General features: G+C 35.1%; 1 protein-coding gene and 1 long non-coding RNA gene across 3 annotated transcripts in view; one reads left to right on the top strand and one right to left on the bottom strand.

The window, feature by feature from the left end:
- The window catches only part of LOC139966286 (uncharacterized), a 45233-nt gene extending 29273 nt beyond the window's left edge, over window positions 1-15960 (top strand). Inside the window, exon 2 of the mRNA XM_071969142.1 lies at window positions 12521-15960. Coding sequence (XP_071825243.1) covers window positions 12521-12885 — 365 coding nt within the window. The 3' untranslated portion in view covers window positions 12886-15960. The remainder of the gene's footprint in view (window positions 1-12520) is intronic.
- Window positions 13262-17537, bottom strand: part of LOC139966287 (uncharacterized) — a 68715-nt gene continuing 64439 nt past the window's right edge. For both annotated transcript variants that reach the window (XR_011792528.1, XR_011792529.1), the window contains 2 exons: window positions 15625-15676; window positions 13262-13382 (listed from right to left, as the gene is read on the bottom strand). This is a non-coding gene — a long non-coding RNA (uncharacterized lncRNA). The remainder of the gene's footprint in view (window positions 13383-15624; window positions 15677-17537) is intronic.

The raw sequence follows: 17537 nt of genomic DNA, 5'->3' as shown, positions 1-17537 counted from the left end.
TACCCTTACCATACTCTTACCATACCCTTCCCATACCCCCATTCCCCTGTCCAGTCATTTAGTTCCTTGTATAATTAAGGAACACAGTACTTAACAATGAGCTATACCAAATCAAATATCAATAGTAAATAACTAAGAAAATCGTCATAACTAGCAAATCGAATAAATCAGTAAATAAATGAATAAATCAAAACAAAATGCCAAGTAATCAATTTATCTTTGTAAATTTATGATACTTTAAATTATTCTGACAGTAAGTGCACTGCTTTGCATACGGAATAATTTTTAAAGTAATTAAGTTGTGTACTGTGTAGAAACAAAAACAACATATTGCTATCATTAGCGAAAGGAATATTGTTTAACGTGTTTTAATATTCTTTGTATGAAAACAAAATTGCGGTTCTTAGTTTTGATTAATTGGTCCCTCGTATTATGGGCAAAACGTCAACCTTCACATTTGATGAAAGCTAGCAATAATACACACACAAATGCTTTGCGTTAAGCGAAAACAAATGTTACAGACGTATAGGTTTTCTATATGGTATATATATATATATATATATATATATATATATATATGGATGAAGATAAATGATTCACGTTTTCGAAGTCACATGGCAACAGGAAACTGCTTTACACTATTTTCTTTTTCATTATACGACATATCGTTGGTTGCTTTAATATTGATCAAAAACTTCCCTTAATATTCGTGATTAATAAAACTGTATCTGGAATGCAGCAATACGTTTGATATCTTTGTTTATGATATCACTGTCACATTTGCAAATATCGCAGGGCTGCACTAACTAAATTAACAATGGTCCTCGAAGGCCTCCTAAAACTATAGTTTCAATGCCTCTGGACAGGTCAAACGTAAATATAGGATTGTATGAATAATAAAGTACGTTCTTCATTTTGTATAAAGTATATAGGCGATGTGTCGAGGTCAGAAATGACCGTCAGTTATATTTACCGAGTTAAAAGATATGTCAAAATATTTTACCCTTTGCGTGTGTAAGGACAACAGTTTAAACTCTTGGGTAAAGTCTGTCAGATGTAAGGCCTTGACATGCAATATAATAACAATCCAGTTTGATCCATAGAATGTTACATAACCATATCTATGTTACATCATTTTCAAAAACATACTCACCACTATACGATATCACAATTGTTCGGTACCTTATTTTCATAACATATTCACACACAAAAATCCAGAGCATATTCTCAAGTAGTCAGCCTTAGTTTATTTTGCAGCCAAAAATGGTGGATCTGGCATTAGAAACAATATTTCCATGATTTATACTTTTTCTTATGTTTTAGGGACACATGCAAGCTATCGGTATGCATGCTAAAGCTTGAAAAACGTGATAAGTTGACAAATGGTTGTAGATATTCCAAAGTCTGTATTATCCGCGATATATCGTAAGAATTGTGCAAATTTCCTGGTTTTTTTTAACGGTCAGCAGGCAATTTTAACATGTTGAATAAACAAGGCACATCATGTTTTAGGTTTGCAATATATTTCGTTTATCCCAACAAGAAGCTTCACATGAAATCTCTTCCAGCATTTCTTCGTGCACAAGCAGCATATGTTGCCCACTGTGCTGTTGTTTATGTGTGTGTTGTTAGTTGTGCTTCTTTCAATTCAAGTTAATCCATTGTTACCGAGTGGAAGGAATTTGTTAGTTCGTGTTTAGTTAAATTCGTTACGTAATATTACCTAAGTTAAATGTATGTATGTATGTATGTAGAGTGATCTTCCCGCAAGCAGGAACTCGCGAAAGAAGCCATGGAGGCTTATAGACTCGCAAGCTGACCGTAGCCAATCTCTCGGCACACATCCATTTAACGTCCATGTCGGGAAGTTGTTATTGAACACACCAAATGTTTGGAGAGAAAAGGGGGAGGCGAGGATCAGGGCAGAGAGAAGAGGGGCAGAAAAATGAAAGGAGAGGAACGTGTTTTGTGTTTATTAAGTTCACATTGGATGTCGTTTATGTGGAGTTATGATTGGTTTTAGTATGTATGTATTGTATGTATTTTAGATCCTCCTGCAAGCAGGAACTCACAAAAAGCCTCATTGGCTTATCAAAGCCGCAAGCTGACCGAAGTCAGTCTCTAAGATTCATATTTAAAGTCCATGATTATGAATTGTCAATTGTAAACAGCTCTGTAACTTCACGACATTCATTAATCTTGGAGTGACTCGAACTCAGGACCTTACTATTGAAAGGCACCGGAGTTAACCACTGAGCTAACACTCCACTTTAGTGAGCTTTGTTAAGAGGAAATGAATATTAAGTTTTGATCAAAAGGAACTCGACTGTCTTTACGTTTACTATAAGTGTTCAGTATTTAACTATTATCACTAAACTGGCTGCAAAGCCAAACCTCGGCCGAAATTACGCGACATCCACTCACGAGGTTTTAAGTTTCCAGTGAGGCATATTAATATTTTATTTGGCTAGGAACTTCTCAATATCATATTACAATATCTCATTTGATGCATCTATAAGTTGCGTCGTCAAAATTGCTCAAGGCATACCTATACCCTTTGACCTTAAACACACACAGATACGATCGTCATAGCTCAATTTTAACGATCATGTTTTTAAGTATATATAGCTGACGTGATAGGCTGACTATATAAAAATAGTTTCCAAATCTAATATGGGTGAAAATTACCCGTAATTAACCAAGGAAAAATATGTAATCATTGAAATTAGAATTGATTTTCAATAAGGAAACCGGGAAAGCGATATCAGCAGAGTTTGGTCACCAACGTCGGTGAGAGAAACCGATAGTGGTAGGCCTATATTCTTGTTAGAACATCAACAAGGCGGATATTGAGCAAATTTTATATAACATGATAAAAATTGATAATGATACCTCCTTGCACAGAATATTAATTTCAGTTTAAAGGATAGTACAGAGGAAAAATATAGTTGGCTAATAACAGAGGAACATGATCCAAGAAGCATCTTGGTGAAATTCGTATTTTATTCCAATTTATCGTTTTTGAAATAACACCGTTTAAATAATAAGTTGGCTCTTGTATACCAAACGTGAACTTTAAGCAAACAGGTGTGATGTCATAATTGCACACTGACAAATTTGGTTATTATCAACTTAAAAATCACCTCAAGCAACTTGGCTGGACGGCGGGTCTGTCCAAACCAAAGGTCAAAAGAATAAAGTGAACAAAGAAACGCAACACTCCCCCCCCCCCTTTTCCCCTGTCAGTGCGCAACTATGGTGGCTTCATATCTGTTTACTCCAAGTCAACTGATTGTTCAAACCCTGTGACGATTCCGACTATCAATATCTCAAGAACTTCATGTAAAGATTTCAAGGAAAATTAAGTTCAACCAGGGTGCTCCATATATGTTCTTCTTCCGTTAGTCGAAAGGAAAATATCCTTGTAATTACCTTATAATATCCATATGAAGGTAGTTGCGTATATCGAAACAGCCAGACATTGAGTTTATAGTCAATAATTTTGTCTAATTTAACCAGTGTGATGATTTTGCAACCAACAACGTTATATCAACGGTTCGATATAGCGGTATATATATTGGTATAGTAATAGGCATGGTATGTGGTGAGTGTTAAAATCGCTATATATTGAACAATATCGTTGTCGGTATTGTCAGAAATCATGATATTAATGTTGATAATATAGCATTTTGTTCATATCGAATTTGGCCGATAACCGATATGAATATATGGTCTCATGGTATTGTCGAGTTTTCCTAAGTGCCATATCAATCATATTTAATATTACTACAGAATAATACATGATTAAGATAGACGCCGGCAACCGTTCGGATAATGTATCAAATTCTTGGAAGGCTGAAAATGCCAGACAATTATAATTGCTGTCGCATAAATGTTTTAACCGATATAGGGAATTCCCCATTCGTTGAAAATGATAAAACTCTAAAAAAATAGAAAAAGTTGATTATTTATGAGGTTTTAGGTGATAATCATCGATGTATATTCTGTGTAGTTATTGCAGTTATATAATATCCATTTTAAAGTTTCCTTTAAATCAAAAGCAAAAATGTCTCTTTTTTGAAATTCATATGGCGGCCATTTTTCTTAAGCTAATGAAGTGTCGGTTATGCAAATCGTTCACCCCCCCCCCCCTCCCCCAAAAAAACGCCAATCATTTCTTTCCGAAATCTCCAATTGCTCGTGAGGAATTTGTGTAGTGAACGAGTGTATCGTGCTCAAAATACTTGACAAGAGTCAAGAGCATACAAAAGTGGCTAGAAATTTTATATCATTCTTACCATCCGTGTGATATTCATAAATCTGATCCCGAATTGATCGTGAGAATTCTGTATAACGGACGAGATTATCGAATTATCATGGTCAAAATACTTGACAAGAGCAAACAAATATGGCTAGAAATTTTATATCATTCTTAGCAACCGTGTAATATTCATAAATATGATCTTGTGCGGACTGTTAAGCCCAAGACTTTTATAAATAATGACGTCTAACGTTTGGGCATGAGTGACCAGTTTTTGAATTTCTAGCATATTTTGGGACAACAATGATCGCCTTCAGTAACTTCCTTCCCTCGTCTAAAGTAACAGATTATATTTCAGCTTCTTCATATTTATATGTTTTCTTAAGTGGTCGAATGATTCAATTTAGTTGATATTCCTCCAGTCAAAATATAAAAACTTGCACCTGTATAACTTCAGTTTATTTGGCTACCAGTGTTTGGAGTGCAACAAAGACGGTTAAAAAGAAATAGTTCTTTTGGAAGTACGTTAACAAGAGGTTATGACCCTCTGAATTATTCCCAGGTATTGAGAATAAATTATATAAGACAATGAAACCTCTGAGATGGAAAACGATTTGAAGAAAGCAGCTTGTAAATAGCATATTTGTTGTGTATAATTCTGATGACATTGAAAGTTGTGTGATGATGAAGAACGGTTCACGTGGATATGTTCCACTAACTAGCTGCAGGACTTGAAATTGTATGCACCAATTGCAGTATTTATGACACTGTCTTAGATTGAAGAGATTAATACGATTTTGACGCCTCATCATGAATAATTCTTACATTGATCTGACTTAATTAAAACTTAGACATATTGTTTACACTAACCTTTTGTTTCACAGGAGTATCGCGGGATCCAATTCGTTTCTCTTATCAAAGAGGTGAATAGCCTTACGTATTCCTTGTGTGTCGTCTTGTTGCCTATGGAAGTTATACCAAACAATTAATCGGTCTGCTAATCGCCATGACATTGAAAGTTGAACGCTGGGTTGAGCAAGATTAATCGATGATAGATCGTTTCATGGTGAAACGTACATCGATTGTACTAACCCTAGAGGCCCTATTTCATGTGATGGTTAAGGGCCCCGTAAGGGGACACTAAATTGACAACCTTGGATTCATAGCCGATTGTATTTATTAGTTGAAATGTTGAGTGCAAACAATGAGTGAAAAAAATTAAAGTGATCTTAGTGGTAAAATGAAATCTGTACCATCAGAGAGTTGTTAATGGTGTTAATAAGCGAGAGAGAGTGAATTAAGTACAATATGCGGAGAACTTTTGCCTTCTAATGTTTTGTCCGAACAGAGCTCATGCTAGTGCTGAGTATCTGTATGTGATAGTGCACTGCTGTATTTAGTACTATAGATCTGGGAATTGTATCAGTAACAGCTTCAAGAAAAGTGGAAGGTGATGACAATACATCTTCATGCATGTTGATATCAGTCGTACTCCAAACAAACAACAAACCAACAGCAACAACAACTGCAACATTAATAACAACGACAAACGAACGACAACTAGGTCATGTTAAATGAGTGCAATAACTAACGTAAAGGGTAACTTGACTTAGAATATATACACACATGCACACACACTCACATATATAAATATATATATATATATATATATATATATATATATATATATATACATATATATATATATATATATATATATATATATATATATATACATATATATATATATATATATATATATATATATATATATATATGCAAACCACAGAGACGTTTCAACGAACATACCTTTTAAACGTTCATATTTTGTCTAAAGTATACAAAAATTAGTATAGAATTTAACTGCGTGAAATGTCACATCACAAAACAAGTTGAAATGGTTGCAAAATATAACAGAATATTCCATCCAAGCACCCATGATATATCTAAAAGGGACCTTCTTCACCCAGGACGGCGTTCAATAAAAAAAAAAGTTCCATATGTTCTCTAAATGCACCGCCTTCCCCACCCTATAGAAAACCCTGTATGCTTGTACGGTATACAGCAATATAGTATTGAGAACACGTGCAATCATATCATGTGCAGACGGGTGCAGACACGAACCTTGTTCACACTTTTGCGAGATTTATTCACAGACGTGTGATTTATGGCTATAGCATTTTGTTTAATATAAAATAGTAATCGTAGAAAAGCCGGCAAACGGAAAGATGTAGGCCATTAAAACCCTTTCCCGATCTTTAGCCTCACTAGGTTGCATCTGTTTTACATACAAAACCACTCAATATACATTACGTTGCACGCAACTTGTACAAGTACGTGGGAAATCACAGACTCGATACAAGCTCAAGAAAATATCCTTCCTTTCATACACATACTGTATATGTATGAGATGTCCGTTATAACTTCATATGCGTTATTTTAAATTAAATTCCATAAAATCCGTTCAGATTTCTTTTTAAGGTCTTATCATCTTTTGGACATCACTTTATTCTATCATTTGAGGTACAGAACGAGACAGAAGGATGACAATGAAGAAAAGGGATTTTTTTTTTAGGATTATGTATAATTTTAGCGCTAAAGGAGAAAGTATACTGGTTCATAACAGAAGACTTTTGCCAAAGTGAACCGCTACAGATTGCATGCGTCATTAAAATCTACACCTGCCGAACTGTTCTGCTCGAGTCGCATCGGTAATCGATCAGGGAACCGTCTTTGACGGTCCACGTACAAATATTTATCTCTTATGATGAAGTCTGGTTTATTTTCTGTCCAGGCATTTCGGGTGTTTCGATATGAAATTGAAATAGGGCTCTTGTTTGCTTTTCTGCCTAAATAGCGAAAATCAAACACAATACAGAACACCTTTTCTGGGTGATAATGTTTCATGTTGGTCGAGTTCACATTAAATGTTTAAAAAAAAATTATATATATAATTATAAAAAAATATATAGAACAAAAGAAATAATGTAGAAATGAGATACTAACAGATAAGATTAGAAAATTTAAAGCACGCCTTTATTAGGAGTGACAAGTGTGAAACAAGCAAAAACTCAAATCAGAAAAGGAAATAAGCAAGTAGTTGATGGAAATGTGAAATAAATTGAAATAACACGGGATTTTTTGGTACTTAGCATATTTCACGTTCAAACAAATATCATTTGTCGTATTGATGACGTTTAATACAATCTCTTATTGCAGGATAAAACTTCTGGAAACCATCAAGAAAAGTATTAAATAGGCCTTTAAACGTATTCTTTTTCTTTCCTTTTTTCTTCTTTTTTGTTGTTGTCACAAACATGCTTATAAAAATAATGATAATGAAGACCGTTCATATCTTTCTGAGAATAAATACATTCAATCTTGATTTTATTTTGATACAGAAAAAGGCTGAGTTAGCTTTACGTTCGATAGCATTTTATATATTTTTTTTTAAATGAAGCACTTCTTGATGTCATACATGACATCACAGCTAAGGCATCCACGAATGGCTAATGTAGAATTTTTGTAAGTTCAATTTTTCAACTCTGTGTACAAGTTAATTGTGATTTTTGGATTCTTATTCCCTTTAAGTATTGCTACATCCACTTCACAGATTTGTCTGAAGCAGTTCCACGAAATGATCTCGATTCTACGTCTAGCTATAATGCCCTTTGAAAGACCTTTCATGTATTTTAACTTTCACCATCTCTTATTGTTGGGTTGTTTCGGTTTAGCTGTTAGTATGATGAAACGGCTTTAGAAGTCAATCGTGGGGGGGGGGGGGCTGGGGGTGTAAAATGTACTTGGTAAGATATTTGTTGCAGCAATCAAAAATTAAGAAGTCTGTTAATTTTAATATGTAATAACCATAAGATACAACAATATTTAAAAAAAAACACCGGACAGATACCAACCCGGTAACGGGAACTTGAGCATGTTTTGGCTTGGTCACACATCTAAATAAAAATAGACGGGGAATCGACAGTAATCAAGTTTCATACTTGCTAAGTGATATGATTCAGGGAAGTAGTTACAAAGCCGACGGACTAATAGAAGAGGTACTTTGGTATGCTTACATTGTCTAAGTGTACGACCACATGTCGGTAGAGCGATCATATCTAAATATGTGATCGCCTTTATCTTCTCATCAAGCCTCCCTGGTCCCGCTTTATGTAAATATGAACCTTTTGGACCCGGTATAATTCATAACTTCAAAAGGTCGTGACGAGATTGCACACGTCATCATGACGCAATTGTCATTTATATCATGCAGATCTGTGTATAATTTGGACTATATTAACATTTGAAGACACATTTTTGTGCATTATTGTTGTGTTCAGTGCACGATTTCTCTTAAAAAGTTTGACAAGGATTCATTTACATGTCGCTATACGGCAAAAAAAAAGTGTTATTGTAGATGCCCAACAGACAAGTTTAGCAATTATTTTGACTGTCGTTCTGTAAGGCTTTATTTATCGCATACGTAGATTTTGTAACATTTTCAAGATACAGTATGTAAATGTATGAGTTATGAAGAAACTGTCGTGCTTGTCCGGGCAAGAGGATGCCCTCCCCTCCCCCTTCCACCCGTTCCCCACTTCAAAAGTGCGGGAATCTGCATCCAACCGGCACCTCTGATTCTACGCCCTATAGAAATGGTTGCCCAATCCGACTGAATATGAATCAAAATAGCCATATTTGGCGTATGTACGGAATGCCAAATGTATCAAAAATGTCCAAAACTATATAAGCATGTCCAAAAAAATATAAGCATGTCCAAAAAAATATAAGCATGTCCAAAAAAATATAAGCATGTCCAAATTTATATAAACATATCGAAACTAATATAAGTATGTCCAAAAATAATATGATCATGCCCAAAATAATATGAGAGTGTCGAAAAATTATATGAACATGTCGAATGTAACTGCTAACTTCAACTTTTTAGTGAACATTTTGGCATCTGAATTCACGCCATCTGTTGCAAAATATCCAAAAAAATATAAGCATGTCCAAATTTATATAAACATGTCGAAACCAATATGAGTATGTCCAAAAATAATGAGAGCATGTCCAAAATAATATAAGAGTGTCGAAAGACTATATGAGCATGTCCAAAATATAAAAAAGTGTCGAAAAATAATACAAAAGTCTCGAGCGTAACTGCTCGATTCAACTTTGTAATGAACAGTCAGGCGTTTGAATTTTACGCCATATGTTCCAAATATCAAACTTTTTATTTTGGTATGCTGAAAACAAAAACACCATATCCAGCGTAACTTAAGACGATATACAGTTCATCCATTACCGTATTAGTGTGTGTGTTAATATTTTAATGATATTTCGATCAAGAACGATTTTATTTTCGAGGAAATATTAGTTGAGTTGTTTCGTAGCGCGAGTGATCAACCTGGCCCCAAGGTGCTGTAACTATCAGTGAGTTAATACGAAGAACCACTGTGTCCAACATTCCACGCGGTTTAATCAATAATATGTAGTTGGCGAGTTCTTCCCACGTTTCCATCTTGAAATTTAGTTAAAAGGTGAGAGTGAAGATTAAACGTTGAATACCCCTAACCTAGGCTTATTTTTTTTTAATTCTGGGCTAGTGTCCGACTTCGCCTGGTAACCGTAATTAAGTGTCACAATTTTCCGTTAAAAAAGTAACACAGTATAGTAGTTCATTTTCACTGTCAACGTACGCATGTGTGATAACTACTGTACGTTGTTAGCGCTTGTGCATGTTGTACGTACTTTCGCACGTGAACTTCTTTGCCTTCGCAACAATATATGAATAATCTCAGCACCTCAAGGCAGGGCGAAACCACTCACATTATGTAGGGATGTAAAAAGGAAAAATGTTAGGTGATGGTCTTGTTCTTACATATTTTGAATTATTTGCGTCACAAAAACAGAAGAATGTTTCAATAATATATTGTCATAATGATAACCATTGTGTCAGTTGATACAAATTACCTCCAAAGAAGGTATTGTAAGCTAATTTTTTTCGACATACCAATATAAAAGTTCGATATTTGAAACATTTGGCGTGACTTCAAACGCCAAAATGTTCATAACAAAGTTGAAGTTAGCAGTTACACTCGAGACTTTTATATTATTATTCGACACTCTCATATAATTTTGGGCGTGCTCATATTATATTTTGACATAGTTATATGTGTTTGGACATGCGCGTATTATTTTGGACATGCTCATATAGTTTTGACATGTCTATATAAATTTGGACATGCTCATATAAGTTTGGACATGCTTATATTTTTTTGGATATTTTGCAACATATGGCGTAACTTAAAACGCCAAAATGTTCAATACAAAATTGAATTAGGCAGTTACATTTGTCCCTCTTGTATTATTTTTCGACATTCTTTTAATATGTTGGACATGCTCATATAGTCTTTCGACACTCTCATATTATTTTGGACATGCTCTTATTATTTTTGGACATACTCATACTAGTTTCGACATGTTTATATAAATTTGGACATGCTTATATTATTTTGGACATGCTTATATTGTTTTGGACATTTTTGAAACGTATGGCATGCCGTACGTATGTCATCGTTGTATTCACTGAATAAGTCCATTTTCCAGATTGCAGGCTGCAGATTGAGTTTTGATATTTGACATTGAATTACCTTGGTTACACACATTCATTGACACTTTTTCTATACATGCTTCATATCAGAAAGACAATAGAATTGCCAGAAAGCAACAAGTATTATTATTAACTTCAATGCATTTCGGCTGGACTCAAGATGGGAAAGTAACATGTCCCCTTTGTATAGTATCCTTAACGACCAAGATAACCGGTAAAATAAAACGTTTTAAAAGATTAAATAATGAATAGGAAGTAGACCTTCATCATCATCCTCATCTGTCCTTTGCCTCCACCTCCTCCTCTTAGTCACAATTATTGTCATTCTGGCGGTGTCTTGCTTCTTGACATGTCATAATTTATCGCGAGATTGTTCTTCCTGCCACTGGTTGGTGACGTGCAAGGGCCAACGCTGATTCTTATTCAATATTCAAAAAGACGGAAGACACACTGCAGTAAAACCGTCCTCCAGGGTAGCGAGATGTGAGAGAATGTGGGTCGTCGTAGACACCTCGTCTGATTCATCAGACCTGACGGGCTTCTTCTCGGAAGAAAACTTCAGATCAAACGTGACAGTCTTTCTCGAAAAATGTTCTGATTTTTTAGCAACAGGAGGGGAAAGTTCAAACATGCCTTCCCCTCGTTGTCATGATTTATCTCTTTTCTTCGAATCTTGCACGTGAATATATATATATATATATATATATATATATATATATATATATATATATTATATATATATATATATATATATATATATATATATATATATATATATATATTATATACTATACGCCTGCTGAAGAGTTGACTGTCATCTTATGTAAGGGTTTGATAGACATAATAGACAAAGAATTACTAATAAACGTACATGGTGGATTGAAATATTCTACATAATAAATAGTCTACATATATACTCTTGATTTCTTCCGAATTGAACAAATAATTGAGAATTTTACGACTATTTACTCATCGTGCTTGATGAGTGAGAGTACATGATCATAGGCTTGGCTGTGGGGAGAAAAATTTGAAAATATTAGACGAAATGAAAAAAAAGACATATATTCGAAATTTTTCATAACTCGAGATACAAATTTTGTAGTGCTATCGACGTGTCTCTAATGCAGCAACATCCATGATAATGTTCTGTCAATCTGCTCTAAGGATAAATGGGTCCCTAATGACATGATTAGTCTGCGTGCAATCTCACCGATTACACGCTATTGAATATGTTGATGGCGTCCTGCTGTTATTAGGCATGGTGATCATGAATTTGTATGACCATTTAACCCGTTCCCAATATCACCACACAAGTTTGTGAGACTGCATGTTCTATTAAACTTAGATAATTATGACTAATTTTGTATTATTTATGGCACACAGAACATTTATATATATATATATAGCTGCATGCATGATGAAGGTTAATGTTGGCGGAATCGAAGGGGCTCGCACAACTCTTGTATGGTTTCGCACTGCTATATTGAAACATAACGTTGGTCTCTAGTAGTAACTATAACTTTATTTTGATAAGATTCGATGCCACTGCCAATCTATCCACTGCCTTGACTGGTTTCGCCTTCAAACTGTTATCTCGACGTTAACTTTATTTCCTTTCTTTCTTTTTCTCCTAATTCTTTTAGGTCACCATAACAACCAGGAACCTACTAAACGTTCACGAACAGCATATACTAGATATCAGACGCTAGAACTCGAGAAAGAGTTCCATTTCAGTCGATATTTAACTAGAAGACGTCGAATTGAGATCGCTCACGCTCTGGGTCTTACTGAAAGGCAAATTAAAATCTGGTTCCAGAATCGAAGAATGAAATGGAAGAAAGAGAACAACGTGAAAAGCATTTCTCAATTGGTCAGCCAAGAAGCAGCGGCCACTCTGGCCGCATCGAGGTCGCGAAGTCCGCTCAGTTCAACCGCCACGACACCGTCTACTCCCGAAGAAAAGTTCTCGTCGTCTACGGCTGGATCAAAACTTGAGATAAAGGAGTGAAGCACATGCAGTGATTTTATAACTCTATAATTATTATTACTTCGAAGCGGATCAAAGAAGAACGAGTTCAGAGAGAAAACGTTGAAATGTCAAAGCGAGAGAACTCGGCTCGAGTTCAGTCTTATGTTGTCATCATTCTGCTTAGTGGTATACATTTCGCTCATTTGGTGGAGAGCCTTGTTTTAACATCGTTTTTGTTGGACTTTCTCTATTACGACCACCATTCGTGCGGATGTTCTTGCAACGGTTCGTATGACTAAACAGATGTTGTGTTAACCCTCTCTGATCACAAAAAGAAACCGGAAATATTCATTATCGCGTATACTATTCCGAGAAAAAAACAGAGCCCGGTTATTACAAGAGTCAACCAACCATCAAGATCAAGTTTTGTTTAGTTTTAAAAGTTTGATAAAGGCTTTGTGACACATCGGTTTGTAAGTGAACCTGTTCAGCTCTGGAGGGATTTATATGGCTTGCTGTGTCGCGTTGGATGAAATCTGAAGGGAAAATCAAACATGCACATCGACAGATAGAATATATCGTTTTACAGAAAACATGGTTGCCTGCACCTTCCCCATACAGAACACCATATCCAGTTACTATGGTAACTGTACATGTGTAAGACATTCCTGTTGGGTAGCTATTTTGACCGTCTTGATCGTCACCAATTAATAATTAAAATATAGGTCATCCAGACGAGAGTTCAAAACGGACTGATTTTATATACCGTATTTATTTCTGTTTCTTCATTTGTTATTTAATGTTACTTCTAGAGACTTATATTTATATAGATATTAATTACGACGCAAATCACTATACAACAAAATTCGAGTGACTTGCCTAACGGGCATTTCTACACTTAAAAAACAAAGTTGTATTCTATTGTAAATCAACAGCCCCGTTCCTGGGCCAGGTCATTATTAATCACATTGTTTAACGAAGCGTTTATTAAAATGGGTTATGATGTAACATGATTTCTCTGACGAAAATAATCATGTAGGCCTTGATCAATTTGAATAATATCAAGATAACTTTGGGGTGAAAAAAATGGGTCTGTCTAGAAGAGGCTAGATAAACTGTTTGGAAAGAGATTCCATAAGCTGGACTAAGTGTTATGTCGCTTAAATCATGGGAGTTGTCAATTTGACGTTTCAACATTATTGTAACAGCTGTTGCGATATAATCGGAAATATTCTTGCGGAATCCGGATAACTGAATTGATGAAAAAAAGAGACATTTTGCTTACAATATGGGATAGGATTAATAAAACGAAGTCTGTAAATGATCCAATAATTTTTTTTAACCCAGGCAATCAGTTTGTAGAGGTAGATGCAGGTTGTTCAATTTCAAGGAGTACTAGAATATTACTTATTTTACAAGATAAAACTTCGTTTCCTCCCCGCAATCTTCACTTTTCTAAAGAAAGCAGTTACAATGAATGTTTTGATAGCCAGATATATGGACCAATTGGGGAGGCGGATGTGGGGGCGGTCTAATTTGAATCTTCAACTTGAAGAACGTTAAGAATTGGTTGCAAAACTGTTTCCGAGGGTTACGTGCTGAAAGACGACGAAGACATATAATGAGATACCCACCCACTCTCTTGTGGTTCAATGCCCGGTATCTGTGTCAAAATAACATCAAGCTTTTATGTTGGGGTTGTATAGTTGTTTGAATCATTCGATGTCATATTTTGTCTGTTTAAAAGGATAGATAAGCTACTTGACAACCCTTAAGCTTGACTAAAGTCCACTAACAAACCCTTCAGATATGCAAAGGAAAACATTACATTATATTTGTAGGGCAAAAATTTGTCTTGGTAAATAACTCCTATATGAGGGGGTAAGGTGCAGTCCATACGTTGTAACCTCATCCTTCTCTTCATTAGTTGCTGGGTGGGGTATGTATCATGTTGTTTGTACATATTACATTGCTTGGTGAAAGCTACGTCCCTACGCAAAAATGGAGCAGCCCAAAAGTAACCGTTACCTTCGGTCTTGCGTACTATATAGACTGGTCAACATATTTCATAATTTCATTGAAAAGCTCTTAAATCCAAAGTTCCTTTGTGTAAAAATGCTATATTTCATAAGTTTCATAATTTGTGTATAAAAATTTTGACAGGTGATTCTGAACTTTTGCAAATAATGTACTTTAGGTATGCTACTCAATACCCCCCCCCCTAAAAAAAAATATCGCTAATTATTTAATAAACAATTACATCATTCGTCTCAAAAATGGTTTTTGGATACATCATGTGTCTATCAATAATGATTGCTACATTAAACATATGTGAATTTTTCAAATGGACGATACTTCATATTATAAATTTGAATATTTGATGAATATTCATTTACTGTCAGGAGTGGACAATATGCTACCGTATGTTATTAATGAATAATGTTTGTCACGCTTGACACACAAACACACTAAATGTCGCACATGCGTAAGTGTTGAAACGATGGATGTTCTCGAGGATGTGAAGATTTGTATTGAGTTATGCAAATTTCGAATTTAGGTCAGTAAGGTCATAATTAATCGGCCTTTTCCGTATTTTTAAAAGAAAATGGAAATCTGGCGTGAAAGTAACTTTTGTGACAAAAAAATATTATTAAGCTATATTCTTCAGCATTGAAATAAGATATAATATACTTGAAAGAATTATTTTCCAATCCATAATTGATACCCCATGAAATTTGTTATAGAATGACAAAATGAAAAATATTAACACATACATACCTGATGCTGCTTGGCAGAGATGAAACGTAATTATAGATATGAAGTGGTGAGACTGAAATGACAAAAAAAAATGAGAATAATGTTTTACGATGTACAAATTTTTTCTTAGAAAATTTAGTTAGAAATGAAGAAATGTATAAATATTGTCGAAGAAATATTTGTAGATGTTTTTTTTTGTCCTCCATATTACTGAATATATATGTGGTGTGATGTATGGATGTAAAGTAATGTACCAATGATATTAAGTCAGAAGGCTTAATTAATCATTGTCAAAATTAAAACTTTCTGTGTATTTTGTGTTCTTTTTTGCCCGTCTTGTTCATTTTTCCTATTAAATACACAATAAGCTAAAATAAAAGCTTGAAATGATCTTTGCTCTTTGTTATGTAGATTCACTTAAGGTGATTACAAATGACCCTCTCCCTTGCTATGTAAATGTCAAATATGACTGGAGGTCAAACAGGATCGAAAACCTTGTAAAGCTTGAATGAAAAACTTCATGCAACTTATCTAGTTCAAGAAACCCTATTGGTCTTGCTAGTAGAGGTCAAAGGTCATATGACGTCTATAGAGGTCATAAGCTTTGAACACTTTCGAAAATTTAGCAAAATGGGTAAATTTGAGGTTCATACCGACGCCCGTTAAGCTGCAATAACATGAATTGTGAGGATCGCTGAATTAGTTCTTGGGGTTTAATCCACGTGAAAATCTCATAGGTGGTGTCATTTGTTTTCGGTTATATAAAATTGGCAACATTCCCAGTGTCAAGTTGAACATTCATGAAGCGTCTGGTGACGAATTGATTGAAATTGTGAAGTTACTTCGAAACTAGGGACAACTATACCTCCATATTTTTCCTTGATGGCACAAAGGGGTTGTATAGCATGGATGGATAACCATGCTACGACAGAACAATTTAAAATACCGGATAATAATGAAACATTTAACACTAAACTCTTCATCAATCGCTGAGGTATCAGGCTTCTTAAATTTGCGATCGTGGTTTCAACAAACGTAAACAACACAAAACATTTCGTGGATATCGAAATAAAGAAAAACCATCTTAATTGATGAGAGGTTTGGTCAGCAACAATTTGCCTTCTTAGGGGACCTGCGTCCGATACCCTCCCTCCATTTTGGGAATGTCTAATTTAGATTAAAGTTTGAAACGAGCAAGGACGTCCTGATAAAATGCTGGCGGCGTTACGACTTTCATGGTGTTTTGAATAAACATAAAGGGAGTGTGCGCCCACTAACCTTCTGATTAATACATATCTGAATATGGTGCCATCAATTTTCAAAATTGTTACAGATCTTTCTCAAAGTAAGTGAAGTCAATTTCCAGGTGACCCAATCCACCTGTGACACCTTACCAAATCCCCCCACCCCTCCATGTCTTTCGACAGCGGATGAACTGGGATAGAATATTATGAAATGTTTAACTGCAGCGGTTCAGACTTGGTATATTTTACACTAGGATAAAATAACCAACTCACTGTCCACTTTAGGAAAGGAACGATTTCTCTCATTACCTGTGTCTGGTAAGTATGCCCACGCACTTCCACACACCCCCACCCCCTGCTAGATTTCCGGACTTGACTTTCACTTAGAGGAATACTACTGGATCGTTTCAATAACTGTTGCTCGATTGGAGAGGGGTGGGGAGATGGTGGGGGGAGGTGGATAATTAGCTATCTCTCATCTCTTGTAACACTTACAGTGCTAACGATTCAATGCGAGGGTCAACCAATCATATACGTAAAGATATAAACACCTTGATGTTTCGATATTACAACAGGGACCAAGTTAAAGTATACAGAATTGCATGTATTACACTGAATTAGCCAGTTTTTAAACTATTTTAATATAAACCAGACGTTTTCACTTCCACAATTCTATGCAATGCTTTTCGT

The sequence above is a fragment of the Apostichopus japonicus genome, chromosome 4 (assembly GCF_037975245.1).
Source record: "Apostichopus japonicus isolate 1M-3 chromosome 4, ASM3797524v1, whole genome shotgun sequence".
Taxonomy (NCBI): Eukaryota; Metazoa; Echinodermata; class Holothuroidea; order Aspidochirotida; family Stichopodidae; genus Apostichopus; species Apostichopus japonicus.
Note: the sequence above shows the minus strand (reverse complement) of the source record. Positions and strands in the feature narration are given on the sequence as shown.